The sequence below is a fragment of the Bubalus bubalis genome, chromosome 15, assembly GCF_019923935.1.
Source record: "Bubalus bubalis isolate 160015118507 breed Murrah chromosome 15, NDDB_SH_1, whole genome shotgun sequence".
Classification (NCBI taxonomy): Eukaryota; Metazoa; Chordata; class Mammalia; order Artiodactyla; family Bovidae; genus Bubalus; species Bubalus bubalis.
In genome coordinates, this window is record NC_059171.1 from 48,731,862 (window position 1) to 48,753,780 (window position 21,919).

Consider the following 21,919-nt stretch of genomic DNA (forward strand, 5'->3'; position numbering starts at 1 on the left):
TGATGTTAACTCATAAAATTTTACTGCTAATTAGGCTATTAAATATAGTCACTAATATGTTACGTGCAGTGATGAAGAATCATAATTTCAACACATTTTATCTCTAGAATTTACTAGGGTATTATATTGATTACTTACATATCTAGTCTCTGAATTTTTCTCATTCCTAACCTCACATATAGATATCATCAATTTATTGGATTTGCTGGAATTACAAGCAAGTCTACTACAATATACATGTTTATCAGTAAAGCTGTTCATTAGAGACAAATCAATATAGGTGGAGGCATAATTTTTGCTAACTATAGGGAAGTGAGTCCTATTGTTCTAAGACAGGTGGTTTGAGCCTATATTTAATCTATAGAGATCTAAGTGGTGCCCATACTTCCCTTTGGGGACCCATAAAGTATATCACCTTCTCTTTGAAGTCTTCCCCAACTCCCTGGATCATAAGACGCTGCCACTTCACACTCCCGAAGAACATATCTATGCTAGAATATATCTATGCTTTTCACACTGAGAATTGTTTTTCATTTGACCTCTCCATCAGACTATAATGTGTTTGAACTTTCTCCTTAGCTGATAAGCCTATGAAAGTCAGTCACTCAGTCATATCTGACTCTTTGAGACCCTATGGACTGTAGCCCACCAGACTCCTCTGTCCATGGAATTCTCCAGGCAAGAATACAGGAGTGGGTTGCCATTTCCTTTTCCAGGGGATCTTCCCGATTCAGGGATTGAACCCGGGTCTCCTGCATTGCAAACAGATTCTTTACCGTCTGAGCCACCAGGGAAGCCTATAAACATTGTTTAATAGTGAAAACTCAGTATTTACCACGGGTGAGGGCCTGTGCTAAGTGTTTTGTTCACATCTACTCATTTAATTAACTCAGCTCTTCTGGGAAATAGGTTTATCATTCCCATTTCACAGGTGAGAAAACTGAGGCTTAGCAAAGCTAACTTTCTCAGGTTAACAAAAGTAGCAGGGAATCGAACCAGGACTTGGTTCCAAAGCTCATTTGCTTTAACAAAATGAAGGGAAAGTAAAATGATGGGGGCTTCCTGCATCTGAAGTTGCTCTTTGTGTGAACCACAACTGTGCAAATAGCCAGTCTCTCAGAACAAGAGAGGCTGATAGAGGAATCTGATTACTGCTCTCTGTTCTGGGGAGAAGCCTATCAGTGAAAGGCGGTGGATAATGATGACTGCAGGAGATCCTGTGACATTGTTTACATCATAAAACTAGAGAAACAGTCAATCACTGTGACCTGGTGAGTCCAGAAGCCTCGACCATATTCCACTCGTCCCGTCATGGAGCAAATTTCCTATTGAGGAAACTTGGAGTTTCTGAGCTGCATGACTGTACACAGAACATGAGGCTCTCTATATGCTACCTGTTACTATACATTTTCTTCCACCAGTGGATTTGCGGCGCTTCTCTTTTAGTAGTTGAAAATGCTGTTTTGGTACCATTGGCCTTCCTGTGCAGAAAGTTACCCTAATCATCTGTATGGATGCTGGCTGCTTAACAAATGCCAATACCACACTGAGCACAGGAGAAACTGTCCTTAAAAGTACAGGTTACGCTGAGAGGTGTCAGTCAACTTCCTTTTAAAGAGACATATTTGTAGGGTAGGTAAATGTAGCTCAATTTGCTCACCTGGAAATGGGGATAAGAGCATCTCATAAAAATCTGCTTTGAGGAACAACAAATCTGACTAGGGACTTCCCTGGTGGTCTAGTGGTTAAGACTCGGTGCTTCCGATGCAGTGGGTGTGGGTTCAATTCCTGATTGGGGAACTAAGATCCTACATGCTGCATGGTGCAGCAAAAAAAAAAAAAGAAAAAAAAAAAAACTCAGCCTCTCACCCTCTAAAATCTCCAAACCTGTCTGTCTGTCTATTTATCTATTATCTATCTCTTTAAAGTGCCCAGAACAAAGTACCTGAGTTTCCTACATAAGCCAATAAACAAATGTATTCTATATAAGGATCTGGTGGGGAAAAAAATCTGTGACATTAAATAAACAAATTTTCAGATATCACTTGCCATTCTTTATCAGAGAAACTGTCAGCACGAACTTTCCTCTGCTCACCAAGCAGACAACTCATGAACCGAATGGTCCCATTTTTGGTCTGACAGGGTTCTTCATTATCTCCCATTGCACCACAGACCAAATGAGACCCTTGTATTTCAGAAGCCTGGGCAGTAGGAAAGGACTTAAGCCCGGGTTTCTTATTCTTAACGCAGCGTGTAACCTTACAAACAGGATTAGAGGAAGAGACTGAAGAGGAGGAGGAGAGAAGGGGGAGCTTCTAAATCCCAGAGGAAAGAGATTTTCACCGTTGGGGGGAGTTTGAGGTCAGAGAAATAGAGCAAGCTGGTCACGAAAGGTCCTTCACCACTTACTGATACGTGCCCTGAAAAAGAATATGGCTATAAAAGATTACACGGGCTTTCTTCATAATACCTCACCAGCCTCCTCTTACTGCCTTTGATGTCGGTGTGCTTTAATTTAAAAATAAATCTAGTTGACTTTTTTTTTAACCACAAAACCTCAAACACAAATAAAAATTACAATAGGGAACCGAGAAGCAGACTCATAGTGGGTAAATCGTATCTTCCACCGGTTACCTTCCAGTGCTTGGCACAGCTCCATCCACCTCGCCCTGAGGAACAGGGAAGCTCACAGCAAATTACAAGCCTCAAATTGGACTCCTGGATTTACAGAATGACATATGTTCATTCTGGCTTTTATTAAAAGGGAGAGTTTGGGTCTATTGTCAAAGTTGTCCTTCCCCCATCCCATTTTTTTTTTTTCTTTTCTCTTAATTTCTGAATGTGGGAGATGACCACTCCCCCTCCAGCTCTGGGGACAAGATCCCAGGTGGAGTCTCAGCAGGAGGGGGAGGATAACCATTTGCCTTTTAGGGGAAGACAGGCTGCCACTGCTTCCCACAGAATAGCAGCTGTTCAAGGGGCCTGCAGGTGGAAGGTTGGGGGTTGCTGGAGTTGACAGTTGTTGAAAATTGACCTTTTGCCAAAGACCTGTGGGTGCCTCCCGCTGGTGTCTGCCAAATTCCTGGAAGACGCATTCTTCTGTCCCTCTGCCCTGTGATAATGAAGGCTTGCTGCCCTAACTAAGAATCAACTTACAGTGATCCAGACGGAGCTGGGAGCTGTTGGCTGAAAACGCGAGACACAGAGAAGCAGGTGACTGTTTTAGGGAACGGTGGAAAACCACATATCCGATTGTTCCAGAATATTCTGGACTCAGACCTGAATTCTCAGCCCAGGATTGTTGCTTACTAGTGTGTGATCTGGAGCAACTTTTTTTTTTTTTCTTTAAGTCTGTGTTCCCACATATCTGTAATGGGAGCAAGAACTCCAAAGAGCTCTTGCAAGGCTTCACAGAGGCTTCAGAAGACAAAACCTGGGACCACTCATACTCATACTTATAGGAAGCTGGGAGAGAGCTTATCACATCACAGCTCAATGATGGCTGAGGCAGCCCCGAGAGGGCAGCGCTTCTTACTGTAGTCTGTTGTTCAGTTGCTAAGTCGTGTCCGACTTTTTGTGATCCCATGGACTGCAGCACTTCAGGCTTCCCTGTCCTTCAAAATCTCTTGGAGTTTGCTCAAACTCATGTCCATTGAGTTGATAATGCCATCCAACCCTCTTATCCTCTGTTGCTCCCTTCTCCTCTTGCCTTCAATCTTTCCCAACATCAGGGTCTTTTCCAATGAGTCAGCTCTTCGCATCAGGTGGACAAAGTATTGGAGCTCCAGCTTTAGCGTCAGTCCTTCCAATGAACATTCAGGGTTGATTTCCTTTAAGAGTGACTGGTTTGATCTCTTTGCTGTCCAAGGGACTCTCAAGAGTATTCACCAGCACCACAATTCAGAAGCAACAATTTTTCAGCACTCAGCCTTCTTTATGGTCCAACTCTCACATCCATACACGACTACTGGAAAAACCACAGCTTTGACTAGACGGACCTTTGTCAGCAATGTGATGTCTCTTCTTAATACACTGTCTAGGTTTGTTATAGCTTTCTTTCCAAGGAGCAGGTGTCTTTTAATTTCATGGCTGCAGTCACCGTCCACAGTGATTTTGAAGCCCAAGAAAATAAAACGCTCCCATTTTACAAATGAGACAGTAAAGCATACAGAGATGGCTCAGAAAGGACAGGTTGGGAACCCTGCTCCTTTCATGATGTCACACTGAACTGTCCTCTCCAACAAGCATCTCAAACTCCCATCATAAAAAGGAGAAGTGATCCATACATTTCTTCTATCAAAAGTAAGTCCTGGGGTTTCCCTGGTGGTCCAGTGGTTAAGAATCCTCTTTGCAATGCAGGGGATGACTCAGGTTTGATCCCTGGTAGGGGAATTAAGATCGCACATGCTGTTGAGCGACTAAGCCCATGTGCCACAACTAGAGAGTCCGTGCTCCGCACCAAGATCCGACAGAGCCAAATAAATAAATATTTAAAAAGTAAGTCCCAAAGTTCTTAGCTTTTATCCTGCTTATCCTGATTTAAAATATTAGCTGCTTCTGTTTCTCATTCAGATGCCTCCCACCAGCTGCTGTGTTCCTACGTTTGTTGCAAAAACAAGTCTGACCCTCCAGAACACCCTGGAGACATATTCGAAAAGGTAGAGAACTCTGACTCTTTGCTTGAAAATGGAGAGGACAAAGGATGAGACTGTCATAAAAAAGAAAAAAAAAACTCAAAAATTCATGTCAGAGTGTCAGCCATGTGTGTCTGGTCTGGTGAGGCTTTCTGTGTCTGTTCAGATACATGTTTGGCCCAGAACTGTGCTCTCCAGACCATATACTCTTAGGAACGCACCTGTAACTCTCAAAAGATGATTCCAATACTTATAAAAGGTGAGCTTTCACTAGCAAGGCTTCTCTGCACATTGCTTTTCTCTAGTCATCATTTGTTCAGTGTTATTGCTCAGCGTGGGCTTCCCGGTGGCTCAATGGTAAAGAATCTGCCTGCCAGTGCAGGAGACATGGGTTGATCCCTGGTCTGGGAAGATCCCCTGGAGTAGGAAATGGCAACCCACTCAAGCATTCTTACCTGAGGAACCCCATGAACAGAGGAGCCTGGTGGGCTACAGTCCATGAGGTTGCAAAAAGTCGGACGTGACTGAGCAACTGAACAAAAATACAGTTGCTTAGCACAGTATATAGCTCACGGACGGATCCCTCAGACCACTGCGCTTCCATGTTCAACTTTGGCCGTCAATATCAGATTCTCCCCAGGCTTTGCTTTTCTTGCTAACATTGCTTCTTGACATAACAAGGATAAGATTTCTCAAATCAATCATGTCCCCTTTCTTCTTGATGGGTGGACATTTTAGGAGACTAATTCTTAGTAGCACAGAAATAGTTTGAAGAAATGCATGTGTTGCATATTAAACCCATTCTCGGGGAAACACAAAGAACTTAGCAGTTCATTTGGTACCACTGATGGCCTCTGCTGTCACCCCAAAGAAAATACATTTTGAGTATTTTATATTTGAATGTGTGTTTTCTTCATTTGCTTTAGTCTCATGGTGGTGGTGGTTTAGTTGATAAGTTGTGTCTGACTCTTGGAATCCCCCAGGCTCCTCTGTCCCTGGGACTTCCCAGGCAAGAATACTGCAGTGGATTGCCATTTCCTTTTCAAGGGGTCTTCCTGACCTAGAGATCAAATCCACATCTCCTCCACAGCAAGCAGTCTTCTGCACAGCAGGCAAATTCTCTACCACTGAGCAACCAGGGAAGCCACCCGTTTAGTCTCATACAACAGCAAAAATCCTAACACTTAATACCCTTATTGGTAGCAGGATCATCACTCACTGAGAAACAGGTCTCAATTCCCAGAATAAGCTGATTGTACAGATTCAAGAAGCACACACTCAAACTATTAAAATTGGATATTCTAGACAATCTCCCAAGCTACACCATCCCAGCCTTCACTAAAATGAAACTTGATGAGACTTTGTGGCGAGATTCTCCACTCGAGTTCAAATGTCTTTAGGTGGGTAACAACTGAACACGTGTAGGATAACATCAAATTGTCTTGATTACAGGTGCATCCTAAAACTTTACAATAAAAAAGATACACGCTAAGTAGCTTCAGTTGTATCTTACTGTTTGTGACACTATGGACTGTAGCCCTCCAGGCTCCTTTATCCATGGGACTTCCCAGGCAAGAATACTGGAGAGGGTTGTCATTTCCTTCTCCAGAGGATCTTCCTGACTCAGGGATTGAATCCAAGTCTCTTACATCTCCTGCACTGGCAGGCAGGTTCTCTACCACTAGTGCCAATTGGGAAGCCGTACAATAAAATGGCATAACACAAAACTAATTCAAAGACTCTTCCAATGATGATGCTATGAACTCCAACTAGAAATTGTGTCAATACATACACAGGGAACACTTCTACTAAAAATTGTGACTGTGAAAGATATTGAACAGGCCTGGTGTAGTGGGAAGATCCAGGGCCCAGAAGAGTGGAGTTTGGGCTTCAGCTTCATCCCTATCTACTTACGTGACTTGGGCAAAGCCACTGAGTCTTTTTTTTTTTTTTTTCAATAAACTTTGGGTATTCATTTTTTAATCTAAAAATTTATGGATTTATACTATCACTAGGTACCCTTTAATTCATAAAACCAATTGTTCAACTACTTTCATACTATTTTAAAAAGGGTTTTAATGTCAGCTAGTTGGAAGGGTTAACATGTTGATGCATTTGCTAAACAAAAATGTATTATACGACTAAAGCAGCAGGAGCCGTGCCCACCAGGCAACGGGAGGTAGAGATGGATCCTTTGGGAAAGAGATGCCTTGCATAGCAGCAGGGTGTCATTCGTGTGGTGTTGAGTGTGGATATTCTGAAGTTGTGTGGCTGGACATCAAGGATCTGAGTAAACAGCCAGTGCAATGGGATATGTAGTAAATGACAGAGAGAAGAATACAGAGGTAATATGGGAAGTGTGTGTGTGAAGGTCACTCAGTCGTGTCTGACTCTCTGTGACCCCATGGACTATACAGTCCATGGAATTCTCTAGGCCAGAATACTGGAGTGGGTAGCCTTTCCCTTCTCCAGGGTATCTTCCCAACCCAGGGATCAAACCCAGGTCTCCTGCACTACAGGCGGATTCTTTACCAGCTGAGCCACAAAGGGAGCAATTAATCCTGCTCAAGTCAGAAATGTTTATGGAGGATTTAAAATTCTCTCCTCTTTGAAAGCATATCCTTTAATGTATTTATGGAAGAAATGAAGAGAGAATGTTCAAATTTTTTTGAAGGCAAGACATTTCTTTCCAATTTGAATTAATTTATCTGGCTGCATGACTCAGCATGTTAGATCTTAGTTCCCTGACCAGGGATCAAACCTGTACCTTCTGAAGTGGAAGCATGGGGTCTTAACTTTGCCAGGGAAGTCCTTTCTTTTCAACTTTAGATAACAAAGATGTTTCAGAAATGTTCTGAGGCTTCCTTAGGATAGTTGTCCCTTTGACATGCTGTGTCCATCCCAAACTCCACGATCAGAACAATATCTGCAAGTTAGTTGATGTGGATTGTTCTGCCTAAATTTTGATTTCACATGAACCTCTGTGTGTGTGTGTGTGTGTGTGTGTGTGTGTGTGTGTATAGAGTGAAATGCATTTCCAGGGATAGAAAGAAAGAGCTGTTGAACTGGAACAAAATTTTTCTTTAAGTTCATGGAGACATGCTGCTGCTGCTGCTGCTAAGTTGCTTCAGTCGTGTTCAGTCAGTCAGAAGTCATTGCCTTCTCCGTCATGGAGGCATAATTGGTGGAAAAATGTCAAGGGATCCTCAGCATCTCACAGAATCATCAAGAAGGCAAACGTAATCTCTTTTCTCATCAGCTTTTGTCTACAAGTGAGTATTATCACATCACTGACGCCAGGAGAGAGAAATGATGCCAAGAGGATGAGGCTTTAGCATTATTATGAGGATATGGGGGAGAGACGGAGAAGGCAATGGCACCCCACTCCAGTACTTTTGCCTAGAAAATCCCATGGATGGAGGAGCCTGGTAGGCTGCAGTCCATGGGGTTGCTAGAGTCAGACACGACTGAGTGACTTCACTTTCACTTTTCACTTTCCTGCATTGGAGAAGGAAATGGCAACCCACTCCAGTGTTCTTGCCTGGAGAATCCCAGGGAAAGGGAAGCTTGGTGGGCTGCTGTCTATGGGGTCGCACAGAGTCGGACATGACTGAAGCGACTTAGCAGCAGCAGCAGCATGGGGAGAGAATTTACTGGAACGTGCAGTAGAGTCTTAGTCATAGTGAAGGGCTTTGTGATAAGAATGATTATATGTATTATCATGATGGAGACTTCCTCAGATCTCTCTGAGGCCAGGAGTGACTGAGCCACTGTCTGATTAAACAGGGTCCCCTGTTCCATGCGGTCGATAATCCGTTCTCTTTCTTAGTTGGTTGGCATAACCTCTAGCCTCAATATTGAACTGGCTTCCTTTCTTTGTTGGCGATGGCAAACACCATGGAAACCTGATACATTCGCTCCAGGCAGTGGGGGTCAGATAGCTCTAACCCAAGGCGGATGAAAGACATCTGGATAATGCCTGACCACCAAGGAAGGCAACCTCAAGGAAAGTGCTCACATGGCTTGCATCCCCCTCCCCTGCCCCCGACAGCGCAGAACCTACAGCTTCTTGCTCTGTTTTCACAGGGCCTGCCAAATATCTCTGCAAAGCACTTAACTTCTTGCATCGCTTTGCTTGAATGCCTTGCTCATGTTCTTGCTAAGGAGACCAGCCATTCAGGAGCTCCGAGCGGCACAATGGAAAGCTTGTCTTCAATTTGTCTCACTCCTTTTGTGTGCAGCCTGAACTGTGAACCTGGGCAGTCACTCACAGCCTCAAGAGAGATGCACATAGACTCTTTCCAGCCCTTTCCTCCTGTGACGGCCAGGGAGACCTTGATGACAAAGATGCCCGGAATTCAACGCTTTCAAGGTCTGTGGGAGACACAGTGGATCTCCTCATTCTAGGGGCTCCAAAGCCCTGGGCTTAGCAGCAAACAGAAGCTGAACCATTCAACTCACCGTGTGAGTTTTCATTTTCTATGGCTAAGGGTGTTCTTCAAACTGCCAATAGCACGGTTTGCACCTGGCAAAGATAACACGGCCCAGGCCGGTGCTTCTCCTGTCTGTTTTTAGAATAGGCAGGGTGAGAGCCTCATCAATGCAGGTCTTAGCTCGTCAACAGACTTGTCAGGTCACAACGGACAAGAACCAGCTTGTTCTTTCCCTAGCTGCTTCTCCTTGAATGTTAAGTTGAAATTCACCAAACAAAACAGCACCTTTTTGTAGGTCAAGAAAGATCAAATCCAGCAAAAACAGTTTTTTTTTTTTTTTTTTTTTTTTTTATGGTTCATCTTAATAGGAAGGATCACGGAGAATTAGTACCTATGAAGTGGCTTCTGTGTTCCAGGTCCAAGGTGGGGTCTCTTTTAATTGTCATTCACGACATCATGCCAAGTTGCTGGGTATTACTCCCATTTTACTGATGAAACAGTGGAGGTTCTGAGATGTGAAAGGTACTGCCTACAGGTCAGCAAGGACCACTGAGATAGGAACCAGTGCTTATTTGCCTCCAAGGCCTGAGAGCTTTTCACTCTGCCAATGTGTGGATTCAGCTTTATAGAATCACTAGTAAGGCTCACAGGGCTTCCCAGGGTGGCGCTAGTGGTAAAGAATCTACCTGCCAATGCAGGAGACACAAGAGACGCAGGTTTGATCCCTGGGTCGGGAAGATATCCTGGAGTAGGAACAGGAGACCCACTCCTGTATTCTTGCCTGAAAAATTCCATGGACAGAGGAGCCTGGTGGGGTACAATCCATGGGGCTGCAAAGAGTCGGACACGACTGAACCCTGAGCACAGTAAGGCACACAGGTGGTTCATCTGAACTAAAAAGGAATAGCGAAAACTTCATATATAAAAATGGTCAAGTCACATATGATGTATACCTTGACTAAACAGTCTCCAGGGACTGTGTTTACAGCTACGTACAAATTTACTCAAGTTCTCAATACCCAGCAGGTTTCTCTCTCTAGCTTTATCCCTTACTTCTTTCCTCACTTCCTTGGTCACATCTTAGACAGCCTCGTGGCGACCACTTTTCCTGAAATCATCTACCCAATCTCTGTCTATCAGCTGCAGAAACGTTGCCCATCCTTTGCAGTCCACTTTGCCTGCCTCCTTGGCCCTGAGGTTCTCCTGGTTCTTCTAAAAGATGTGTATGCTTCCTCCTCCAAACTTTCACAGACCCTGGGCTCCCTGCTCTAGCACTTGCTTCTGAGCCTGTTGCTGACAAGGCTCTTCCATAAGGCTCTTTGTTTGTCTTCCTCCTTGAGCAAGAGCCCAGAACAAACTTATTCTGTAAAGAATCATACAGTAAATAGTTTAGGTACTGCAGGCTGAATGGCATCTGCCACAGCTACCCAACTCCACTGTTGCATTGCAAAAGCAGGCACAGATAATACCTAAATGAATGAGCATGGCTGTGTTTCAATAAAACTTTATTTATAAAAACTGGTGGCAAGTCAGAAGTGGCCCCCATGTGCAGACCTCTGTCCTAGTTCATTGGTTCTAGAATGAGCAATTGTGTCTCTTTTTTAAAAAATGCAGATTATTTTATGTTTATTTGACTGCACCGGGAAGTCTTAGTTGTGGCATGTTAACTCTTAGTTGTTACATGCAGGACTTGTTCCCCGACCAGGGATTGAACCTAGGCCCCCTGCACTGGGAGGGTGGAGTGTTAGCCACTGGACCACCAGGGAAGTCCCAGCAATTGTGTCTTCCTTGCGCCTATATCCCTGCTGTGCTGTACAGTGTCACAGGTGGCACTCATAAATATTTGTGGAATGAAGCAGAATTTAATCAGAGATGCTTCTTCTTTGTTTTTTAAAGCTATTGTTGAAGCCCAGAGAACTCTGCAGATTTCTCTCATCCTGCACTGCTGTCTGTGCACACTGCTGAGCTGTCAGAACCTTTTGACCTGTGGCTGATTTTCCTGTAGGCTCAGGACCTTGCCCTGAAGCTTCAAAGGCAAGCTGACTTCTAAGGAGCCATAAAACACATTTTGTCAACTTCTTGTCCTCAAACTCCCGGGAAAACAGCAGTGAGGTTTACAGTTGTGGAAAATCACCTTAGGCTGGGATTCTGCTAATGCAACAAAGAAAGCAATTTCGGACTCAAAGAAAAGGAAAAGGTGAGTCCCAGGGCATGGAAGAAATCTGCAAAGACCTATTTCTTTTACTGAACCAGCAGGTTACTGAATCTGCAAGTGATGGCTAATGGAGAGTCTCTAGTCCCTGGTGGGCTTCATTTATGAATTTAGCTGCATAATTATACACAGGGTAGAGAGTCTTGAATATTCATCCACAGGGTTGATTCCAAAACACAATGGATCATCCAGACCCTATACCTCAGTTCCTGGGGCAGCTTTCTTTGTCGATAGTATCTTATGCATCAAAACACTTCCATCCTCCAAGTTTCTGGGTATGCTCAGTAGGACACTCACCTGGCTTCATTTATGTATTGTTAGTTCCCGTCTTTCCTTCTTTCTAAGTCACTTGATATGATAGAGAGGATCTAAGTACCACTGACAAGGAGCCATAAGTTTATTAGTTATAATAAGATAAAAAATATGAATAAAAAGTTTTCCAGGGATATGTTATGCCAGCAACTAGAATGCCTTCAGTAGTTACTTATCTCTTTTCATAAAGAAGTACATTTAATCTTTTTTTTTTCCCCATCTGGGATCATAGCTTTAAAATCAGTGTGGCTGAAGAGGGATAATATTTAAGCACAAACAGATTAAGAATGAATTCTGGAGGTTTAGTGATGAAGGGAACGTATCAGTTACTTGTTTCCTACTCTTCTCATAGTTAAACTTTCAGCCCACTGCTCTGCGTGGAGGACTGCATATCATTGCAATGGATAAGAAGAACGGGTGTGGAGGAGTGGAAAAACAAAATCACATTCTTTGCTGCCTAAGTATCCAGACTTACTACACTCGTCTCGTGAGAATGGTCAGCTTAATACAGCTCTCTGCTCTCTGTCTCATCGCCATAAGCCACCAGCCTCTCCTCTGGGCCTCCCAATCCCCTCCCCAAGGCTCCTGCCTCTCAAAAAGAAACATCAGGTTATTTTAAAGCCGTGACCTGAGACGGCCTCTCGGGCAAGCCCTCTGCAGCTGCCTCTGCAGCAATTCTAATCAGACATCTGTGGCAAAGCTGCAACAGCCTGAACCCAGGAAATTCACCCAGGCCTCTATAACCAGACTGGGGGGGTCACTACCACTCTGCTGCTATAAGATACATACCGTTTGATCATTATTATTATTAGATCACGTTGATGAATATTATTTGAGACAACTGAAGGAAGCCCTTGATCAAAATCACCCCCCAGTCACCCCATGTGCTTCTCTCTGTTCATTTTGTTGTTCTTGTTGTTGTTCAGTTACTTACGATGTTGGAGATGTGATTCGTAATCAAGCCACCTCAGCAAGCCCCTGAGTTCAGGGCCTGCCTGATCTGTGGTCTTGGGGCAGAAGCCCCATTCCTGCCTTGTGGAGATGCCACGTGGAAAGAAATGGGGTGCAGGGGAGGAGATGGGTGGGGAGCAAAGGAGAGGCTTGAGATCAGTAGGTCCCAGAGTTGAGGTTGTTACTCACATGTGTTGGGAAGCATTGGGGTACAGTTCTGAAAACTGTGGGGCCGAGTCCTCGGGGCCGTGGGGTGCCGCATGGCTGATCACCATCATAATGGGCCTATGGGGATACATTCTCTTAGACATTTTGAAGTAATTAATGCTCTCGTTAGTGATTAAGTCTGTGAAGTAGTCCTGAAACATACATTTGACACAAAACAAAAATTACAAAAGGTGACATTCATCAGATCACATTTGAATACTGCTTTCCTTCAGAAGCAACTCACTGAATGAGGAGGTAAGATCTTAAGCATGAAGAGAAACTGTACTTCCCAAGGAGAAAAACATCTTCCGGAAACAGAGATCAGTTGCCAGTTACTTTCTAGGGTTGCTAGCATAGTAACACACACAAACATCTTTTTAAAAGTAATGTACAATTTAAGAATTAGGAGGAAAAAATAAAAAGTCAAGTCCTGTTTGCCCAAGATAATGATCAGATCTGGCAATACAAATGCTACAGCACATGAAACACCGGATACTTATTTCATTCTCAGGTTTCGCTGATGTAATTCGTTTTAAAAAAACTTAATTGCTTCAAGGACAGGAAATACCCACGCCCACTACAAATTCACAGTTGCAGACACGCACATGCATACACACATACACGCATAAATGCACACACACAAAAAATCTTTTCATGAAATTAAAAATTCACCTGTTAGAATTACACAATGATTGCTAATGAAAGTCATGACCAAAATCTGGATGCACAGGAAAAAGGGGCAGCATTCTATAAATTAGTTTATCTGAAACACTCAATATGGGGAGCAGTTGATTTCCTGCGGATTACACTCTGTTAATTGCACAACTAAAATGATCCAGCTGTTGGGATTAGAGCCTGACTTGTTAATAGAACAATTTAATCTATAATCCAAGGGGCTGATGCAAGACTATAAGGGGGAGCGGGGGAAGAGATGGAATGAGAAAGAAAGAAAAGATGAAAACTGAAAACACCTGCTTCCTCTAAGTGTGTATCATTGGCCTGGAACTCCAGTGTAAAGTTTATTCAGAAAGCTCTCAGGCAATGTGCACGGTCAGAGGCTTCTAGGCATGACTAATCGCATGTAGATTCAAGGACCAGAACAGCCGCAAAAGCCATGCCCAAGGGACCAAGCCTATGTCACATGTCGTTCTTAGGACAAGCCCACAGGCTATCACCTCCTTCCATGGAAGTCTCTGTTTCATTCCTTTCCTCTCTTTCTAAAAAAACGATCTGTATTCTTTTCGACACAGTTGTCTTTGACACTTAATCAGCTGTGATAATGGGCAAGATACGCTGATTTAGTCTTTGGAGGGAATCTTGATTACTTTGCTCTCCTTAGGACAACAGGGAAAGAAAGGTTAATAGCTTGAACAAGGAGCATGACAAGTATCCCCACAGATAAAAAATGGGAGCAGTGACAATTAGTGCACTTTGTAGGGCATTGCTCAAACCTGCCTCCAAGGTTTCTGCCAGCTCACAACTCTGATGAGTTTGGAAACCTATTAGCAATGTTTGTGAATTCATTTGCATGCATTGTTTTCTGGAGGGTATGAAAGGAGACTTACACTTTATCTCCCCCGCCAAGTTCCTTGAGCTCAAATCAGGCCAAGCATAAGGATAGCAATGTGCCAAAATTAGATCAAGTCTCCTCTTTCTGATTTCTACCAATGGCTTTTTCACAGAGATCTATGCTAGTTGGAGCAGATTCTCAGCTTCTTTTAGATAAATGAGGAAGAGATAGACATGGTTAGGAGGGAAGAGGGTATTTTAGGCTAATTAGCAGGCTAAATTTAAAGATGTTTCCCCCTCCGCTCCTGCGATCTGGAAATCATTTTAAGTTGGCAATCACAAAAGCCGTGTAGATTTTAAAAAGTCTAATCTGGGATCCATTTGTTAGAGAATTCTGGGACCTGTTCACTTCTGTTTCTATGAACTGATTTGGAAATTCTAGGACTGACTGCCTTACAGACTTTTGTGGACTCTAGCTGCCATGGGCAGGTGTCCTTGTCAATATCAAAGTGTGGTAAAAGCAAAGAATGTGGTTTCCCAACTTTTGAGTTTTGCACTTGTCTTTTCTTATTCTTACATCTAAATCTGAAGCCGCAGACAGAATATAGTCTCACCCTAATGAAAAGCAAAACAGTACAAGATGAACATCTGATTATGTGGACAAGTCTTCTAGAGGGGGGAAAACCAAAAATTATCACAAGACGGAGTAGAGGCATCTATGATTTTTTTGATAATACTCTCATCAAAGGCTGATTGCCTTTCATCCTAATGAAGGGGGGAAAAATCCACTATTCAAAGTCAGTGTTCCCTGAGAGCCTTTTTCTTGCCTGGAGTTTAAAATTATCTTAAAATTTCTCTTTCTAAAACTGTGAGAACATAGAAAGCCAATCTCGTGGATAGGCTAACATACTGAAAATGACTTTCTCCCATTATGCATGAAGTAAATTGATGCAGTGTAAAAGTGCCTGAAAATTACCTTCGCATAATCAAATCCATGCTTTTCTTTGATGCCATTGCGACAAACAGTGTAATTATAGAAACGAGAATTCTTGATTAATCCAAGCCATTCTCGCCACCCAGGAGGGATGTAGCTGCCATTATATTCATTGAGGTATTTTCCAAAAAAGGCTGCAAGGGGGAAAGAAGGATTATTTTCTCATATGAAATGATCAATCATAACTAAATGCATCGACATGAAATTACGTCTTGAAAAAAAGACAGTGAAACAAAAGTTAACCTAGGTAACAGTGGATGCCAAGGTATCATTCACATAATACTCTGATTCTTTGGTAAAGTGACCCACATACATTTTCCTTTTGAATAAATAAGAATAGTGCCTAGGTACATGGATAGTTTATATAAATATATATATATATAGTATATATATACTATATATAAATATAGTACAGTTTAATAAATCACCATCAGGTTCACGATACTTCGAATGCATGTATTTTTTGTGGTCCTTCCAGGATAAAAGCAGAATGAATCTTTTTGTTAAGTTTATATGATAATCAGAGAAGTAGCTGGTGTGAGATGTGCAGTACTGAAAGTTGTCTTTGGGGTAAGTTTTCCAATATATTGCTTGAAAGTTGTGAATTACAAAAACATTATTGAAAAACTTGTCTTTGTTTTTGCCTATCAGGACAGTACGTGTTTTCTGTGTCAAAGAACCTTCATAAACTCAGTTTCTATGGGATGTGGTCAGTGCCTTTATGTCACATGTATTTTATGTCATCTTGTTTACATTGTGTATATTTTACAAATGTGTGCTTATTACTGATAATCAAAAATTCTAGCAACATGGGGTTACAACCTTGATGACTAATTTTCATAGAATTACAGTAAAACAGAAGAATTGATATATGTGCCACAAAAACACCACTGCTCAACCAGATGCCTTCCATGTCAAACCCACTTTCTGGCTTCATTACAGATGCCTCCACTTACATACATGAAGAAAGTTCTTAGCTGACTGGCTTGGAATGATGAAAACAGATCCTGGAACCAGGCACTTTATTGGTATTGCTCTTAAAGCACATGTTTCTGAATCTCAAGCTTATCCAACATATTTCATTCCTGGGTCTTTATGGAGTCTCTATTTAGCTTGATTTCATCTTTGATATATAACCACCAGTAGAATATCTCCATCTGAATGTTTTTCTTGCTCCTAATGCAATTGTCCAGAATGGAATGAATAATGTTCCCTTGCACATGTACTTCTTTAGAAAGCCTTTAATTCTCAGAGTGGCATCATCACTCACCAGGCATGGCCACCCAGCACTTTCCCTGCCTCAACTACCCCTTCGCTCACCTTGCTATGCAGCAGCTGCTGCCTGTAGGCTCTTAGTGGGTCAGAGCTCTGGGACCTCTCACCCTTTCTCTGACTTGACACCCATCCTGGGGGCCCACAGATTCCTGACCATCTCGCCTATGCATGCTCCAGGGTCTTTCCACTCTCACCATCAGCTTTCTGAAGACCAGCTCAGGTCATATCACCTTCTCGCAATCTTGGATGAAGAATCACAGTTGAGTTTAACAGCTTGCAGTCCAAGGCCTTCCTTTTGTCTGGACAAGATCCCTCTCTTTCCAGCCCCATCTTGCACATCTCTGTGATGCGTACCTCTCTCCAGCAACTGTGTTGCCTCTAGGTGTTCTGGTTTCCACCTCTCCACCTTTGCCTGTGCTGTTCCCTTGGTCTCCCTCTCTATGAATCAGGCCAGAACAGATGCCATTTCACTCCCAGTCTTTGCGCTGATTCCACAGGACTTTATCTCTGTGGCTCTGATGTCACATTCTCATCCTTCCTTGGGGAACAGTTATGTTCACGTATAAGCCTAATCTCCCTTATGTTGTTTAGTCGCTGAGTCAAGTCTGAATCTTCTGTGACCCCCATGGATTGTAGCTCACCAGGCTGCTCTGTCCATGGGATTTCCCAGGCAAGAATACTGGAGTGGGGCGCCATTTCCTCCTCCAGGGGATCTTCCCAACCCACACTGCAGGCAGATTATTTACTGCTAAGCCACTGGGGAAGCCAATATCCCTTATACTGTAAGGTTTTTTTCAGACAAACACTGCCTTGATCTCATCTGTGTGCACTCTCCTCCCATCCTAGTGTGTAGTCTAGGGGCTCCATTAATTTTAGTTTCTTGAACTGGGGTTCATGGACCCCCACATATTCTTGGAACGCTACAAGTTCTGGACTTGTTAAATTTTGTGTTTTCAATTGAGTTATGATTTTTCAATAAAAGCTAATTTGGTCAAAATATTTTCACAGAGTAGAGTTTTAGAGGTGCAAAAGTTGATACTTCTCTTTGGATTTATTTTATTTGAAGAGTTGACTCAAGCCTGAGGAACACAGCAATGTTTGCTTACTTGCTGAATGAATGTTTATACGTTGAATCTGCAAATGACTGAATAAATCAGGTGGTCCCTTCGTCAAACATCCACAGCTTGAGGATGCTGTCAGGGCCCCTGAGCAGACAGACAGGCATGGAACAAAGTGTCAGAGGGTCTCATGTCAGCTGTGACTCAGGATTTCCCTCTGAACTTCCTATGAGTTATAGGAATTCTTCTAATGAGATGTTCTCATCTTCAGAGACTAACTACCTTCTCACACTGAACCACAGATGATTTTCCTTTCTGACAAAATGCAATGGGACTTAAGAGTCCCAGGCAGCAGACCAAGGCCACACCCCACCAGCATGACTTCAGAACAGGACTGTTTCCAGAAGCCTTTCACTAGATAACCAAGAGCCCAGCTCTTTCCCCTGGTCTGGTCCTCATCCTCAAGGTTTTTTCCCACTTTTCCCTCTTTTTATAAAAGATCATAGTGGTTAGCCAGCCTGCCTGGGTTCAAATCCTGGCTCTGTTACTTTCTAATTACATGTCCAGAGGTGACTTACTTAACCTCTCTCTACTTCTAATTCTCTTGTTGGAAAACCATGAAGATGATGATGATAATAGTGGAAGGGATATTGTGAAGATGAAAATGAATTAATACATATGTAAAGCACTGAAAACAGTACCTGGCACATAATGAGGGCTTATTAAGTACTGTCACTGCTGGTACTGGGTTGGCCAAAAAGTTTGTTCAGGTTTTTCTACATCTTATGGACCTTTTGGCCAACCCAACATTATGATTTTTGTTTGTTGTTTAGTCGCTAAGTCGTGTCTGACTCTTTTTGATCCCATGGACTGTAGCTGGCTAGGCTTCTTTGTCCATGGAATTCCCCAGGCAAGAATACTGGAGTGGGTTGCCCTTTCCTCCTCCAGGGGAATCCTCCTAACTTAGGGATGGAACCCAATTCTCCTGCATTGGCAGGCAGAATCTTTACCATTGGGTAGCTCCAATATTATGATTACCATCACCATGATCATTAGCTTTTCAACTCTGGGTTCTGATTTAAATAACTTACCCTCCTGAAGTGCAAGGAAATTCTGTTCTAGAGTTCTGCCCTGTGCATCTGAAAACATCGCTGGAGAGGTTATACAGTTTTCTTCCCTAATCTGATTCATTTTTGTAGCAACAAATTCCCTCCCAATTGGCTGACATTTTCTTGCTTAATTAGTTTCTTAGATTTTTTTTCCTTGCTACTTTTAGTTTTGTTCTCTGTCCACACCCCCTCCACCCCCCTCAAGGAAGCCAGGCCAAGTCATTCCTGCCCTTTCCTCATTGTTTTACTCATTAGGTTATTTAGGATTGTTTTCTACCCATTGCCATGGCTATCGCCCTTTCCCTTAATCCTCCCCTTATAAACAATTCCTTTAAGTCTCTTCATAGTCCCTGTTATTCACTTCAGAACTCCCTCCAGGTTTTCCGTATCTTTGTGTTAATGGGGTGTAAAAAATGTACTCACTATTCCAAATGCGTCCTCACCCATCACTCTTGGCTCCAAGGGAGACGGGGCCTTGTGCTTCATGAGGCAGTACCCAGGGTTGTCAGTGTCAAGTTACTCAGCCTTTAGTGTCACCTTCGAGCACTGAGGCTCATTTGTAATCACCCCTGGCCTCTTTCAACAACACTTCCTGGCAGTGCTCTGCAATTGATTATCTGGGATTCTAATTATTTTCCTCCAGATGCACTAAATCTCTTCCTCCATCTCGAAGGTGAACTTCATTTTCTTGCCCATACTGCCATTATATTACGTGTGGTTTGAAGTTTTTCAATCCTTTAGCTTTGGCAATTCAACTCAACTACTGTCTGAATATGTCACTAGCACACCATCTACCCCTCCTCTCTTCTCTGGGCCATTAAACACTTCCCTTCACAGCTGTTTAGAAGGTGGAAGGTGGGGTTGGGTGACAGGGAGAAAGATCAGAAAGACCTGATCATAATGACTGTTGACTTAAGTCCACACTACTTCTGTCCAAAACTACCTGTTACACAACCCTTAGAAAAATTTCCTTGAACTATTTGAGGCAAAAGCTTTTATTTTTAGATTTGCAATAGTAATTACATATACAAAAGATTTCTGATGCTGTAGAGAAGTCAAATGTTATTTAATGTAACAATGTACTAATTGAGCTCTCACCCCTTGCAATGATTAGATTTGGAGTGGCAGGACTTCACTAATAGTAACTATAAATTTACATAATTTTGAACCAAGTTAAAATTATGATTTACTCTTATGTCACCTCGTACATATGAGTTTGGTTTCCCCAACTAGACTGGAAGTCTAGCAAAGACAGGAATCTTACTTTATATCTCTTTATGGATCAAAGTCTACAATAGTTTTAAGCAGAATGTGACTCAATTAATAGCATACTATGGTATGCTACATCTTGTTTTTGGGTACTTATCAAAAATCCATAATACTATCATTCATAAAAATAAGAATATTAGTTTGTTTTACTTTTAGTGAACTCTATTAATACATTTAAAACATCTCATACTAGAGAATAAATATACTTGCCATAAGTAACATGGGGCCTTCCTGGTGGCTCAGGCTGTAAAGAATCTGACTGAAATGAAGAAAACCCAGGATCTATCTCTGGGTCTGGAAGATTCCCTGGAAAAGGGAATGGCAACCCACTCCAGTATTCCTGCCTGGAGAATTCCATGGACAGAGAGCCTGGAGGGCTACAATCTATGGGACTGTGTAGAATTGGACACGACTGAGCGACTTTAGTTTCACTTTATAAGTAACATAAATAAATTTTATAATGTAAAAAGACACATAAAAATTGATTAATTTGTCTGCAGTGTTTTGTTACAAAAATAATTCTTTACATAAAAATTTTATTGCAGGTCTTTATTAAATATTGTCCCTTCCACCCCAGTGATATGAAGCAGAATTAGTATGACTAAAATTTAATTCGCCTGTGAATTTACAAATCCTGTGTTATGATTATAATTTGAGCACTACCATTTTTAAAGGAATCAGTATGATTACAGTGATTATAATAAAATTACAATATAATTTTGGATAGGAAAGAGAACTAAGGAATCCCTCTAGTCCTATCTCTGCATTCTATTGGCTAGAAAACTGGCCTGGAAAAGTTGTCGAAATAAGTTCAAGGCAGAGTAAGGACGTGATTCCAGTTCTCCACCATTTGGTTCAGGGTTTTTCCCCTAATACTTGATGCTACCTCTCAATTATGGATTATTACTGTCACTTTAAAATTTATGCCAGGTGTTACATTCATGTCTCTACTCTCAAAAGAAATTTAAACTAAAAATTTTTGAGTGGATAATCAGGTAGAATTTTCCTTTTCATGATAGATAATACAATATTGTTACCATTTCACTTAGAACATAAAACGCAATAGAAATGTTATTTTATTTTCCTTTCTTAAACATTTAAGCTGTTGTGAAGTCATATTTTCCATGAGTAAAGTTAGAAAAATTTAGGTTATAGTCAGTCCAAAAATATGCCTTGGTTCTGAAAAAAGAAAATAATGTCATACAACGGTAAGTACAATACTGGATCAATTCATTTAAATCCATGTACTCTGGATACCTCCCAAAATAAGCCTCTCAGTAGTTTGTCTTCTCTGAGTTGTTCTTCGTAAAACTGATTACTGCTTTGTGCTTCTCGCTAGATGGATCTTTATGTATAATACAGCTTCCGTCATTATTTTTCCTATGTTCTCAGCTAAATGTTCTAAATGATGCATTTATTGTTAGGAAAACAATAAAATCTTTAAATATTGGCTCCCCCCCACTAGTTTAGTGGTTCATAAATAATTATGCTGGTTTAAAACCTACACACCAATTCTCTTAATTTCCTGAGATGTCTATCATCCTGATGTGCTTATTTGTAGATTTTCAAATGAGTCTCTGTCCCTGGTTGGATTGATAATTATTGTCACAGAGACATCTTTACTTCCTAATTGTCTGAGACATATCAATATTTTCCCATTAAAGATGAACTTAAATTATATAGCTCTTTATCACTGCTGTTTTAGCCTTCCAATTTTTACCTTTTCCGATTTACTAGTGGACACTCTCAAAATTTATTTTCCTGGGTGCATATCATCCATTTTCTATTCCTAGCAGAGTGTTTGAAAAAGTCTTAAGCATTTGGAAAAGTCCTGTTTTCCTTAAAGAATTCCTTTACTTTGTAGAATGACTCACTGTAAATTCCATTATTACCTAAGTGTCTAGACCCCAGGGAAGAAGGTTGGCTACAGAATATGAGTTAATTTCCAGAAGCGAA

At 41.9% G+C, this 21,919-nt stretch overlaps 1 protein-coding gene across 6 annotated transcripts in view; it reads right to left on the reverse strand.

The window, feature by feature from the left end:
* SULF1 (sulfatase 1) overlaps nt 1-21,919 on the reverse strand; it is a 190,076-nt gene that overhangs the window by 49,859 nt on the left and 118,298 nt on the right. For all 6 annotated transcript variants that reach the window (XM_025265281.3, XM_044928701.2, XM_025265278.3 and 3 more), the window contains 2 exons: nt 15,235-15,386; nt 12,732-12,901 (listed from right to left, as the gene is read on the reverse strand). In XM_025265281.3, coding sequence (XP_025121066.2) covers nt 12,732-12,901; nt 15,235-15,386 — 322 coding nt within the window. The remainder of the gene's footprint in view (nt 1-12,731; nt 12,902-15,234; nt 15,387-21,919) is intronic.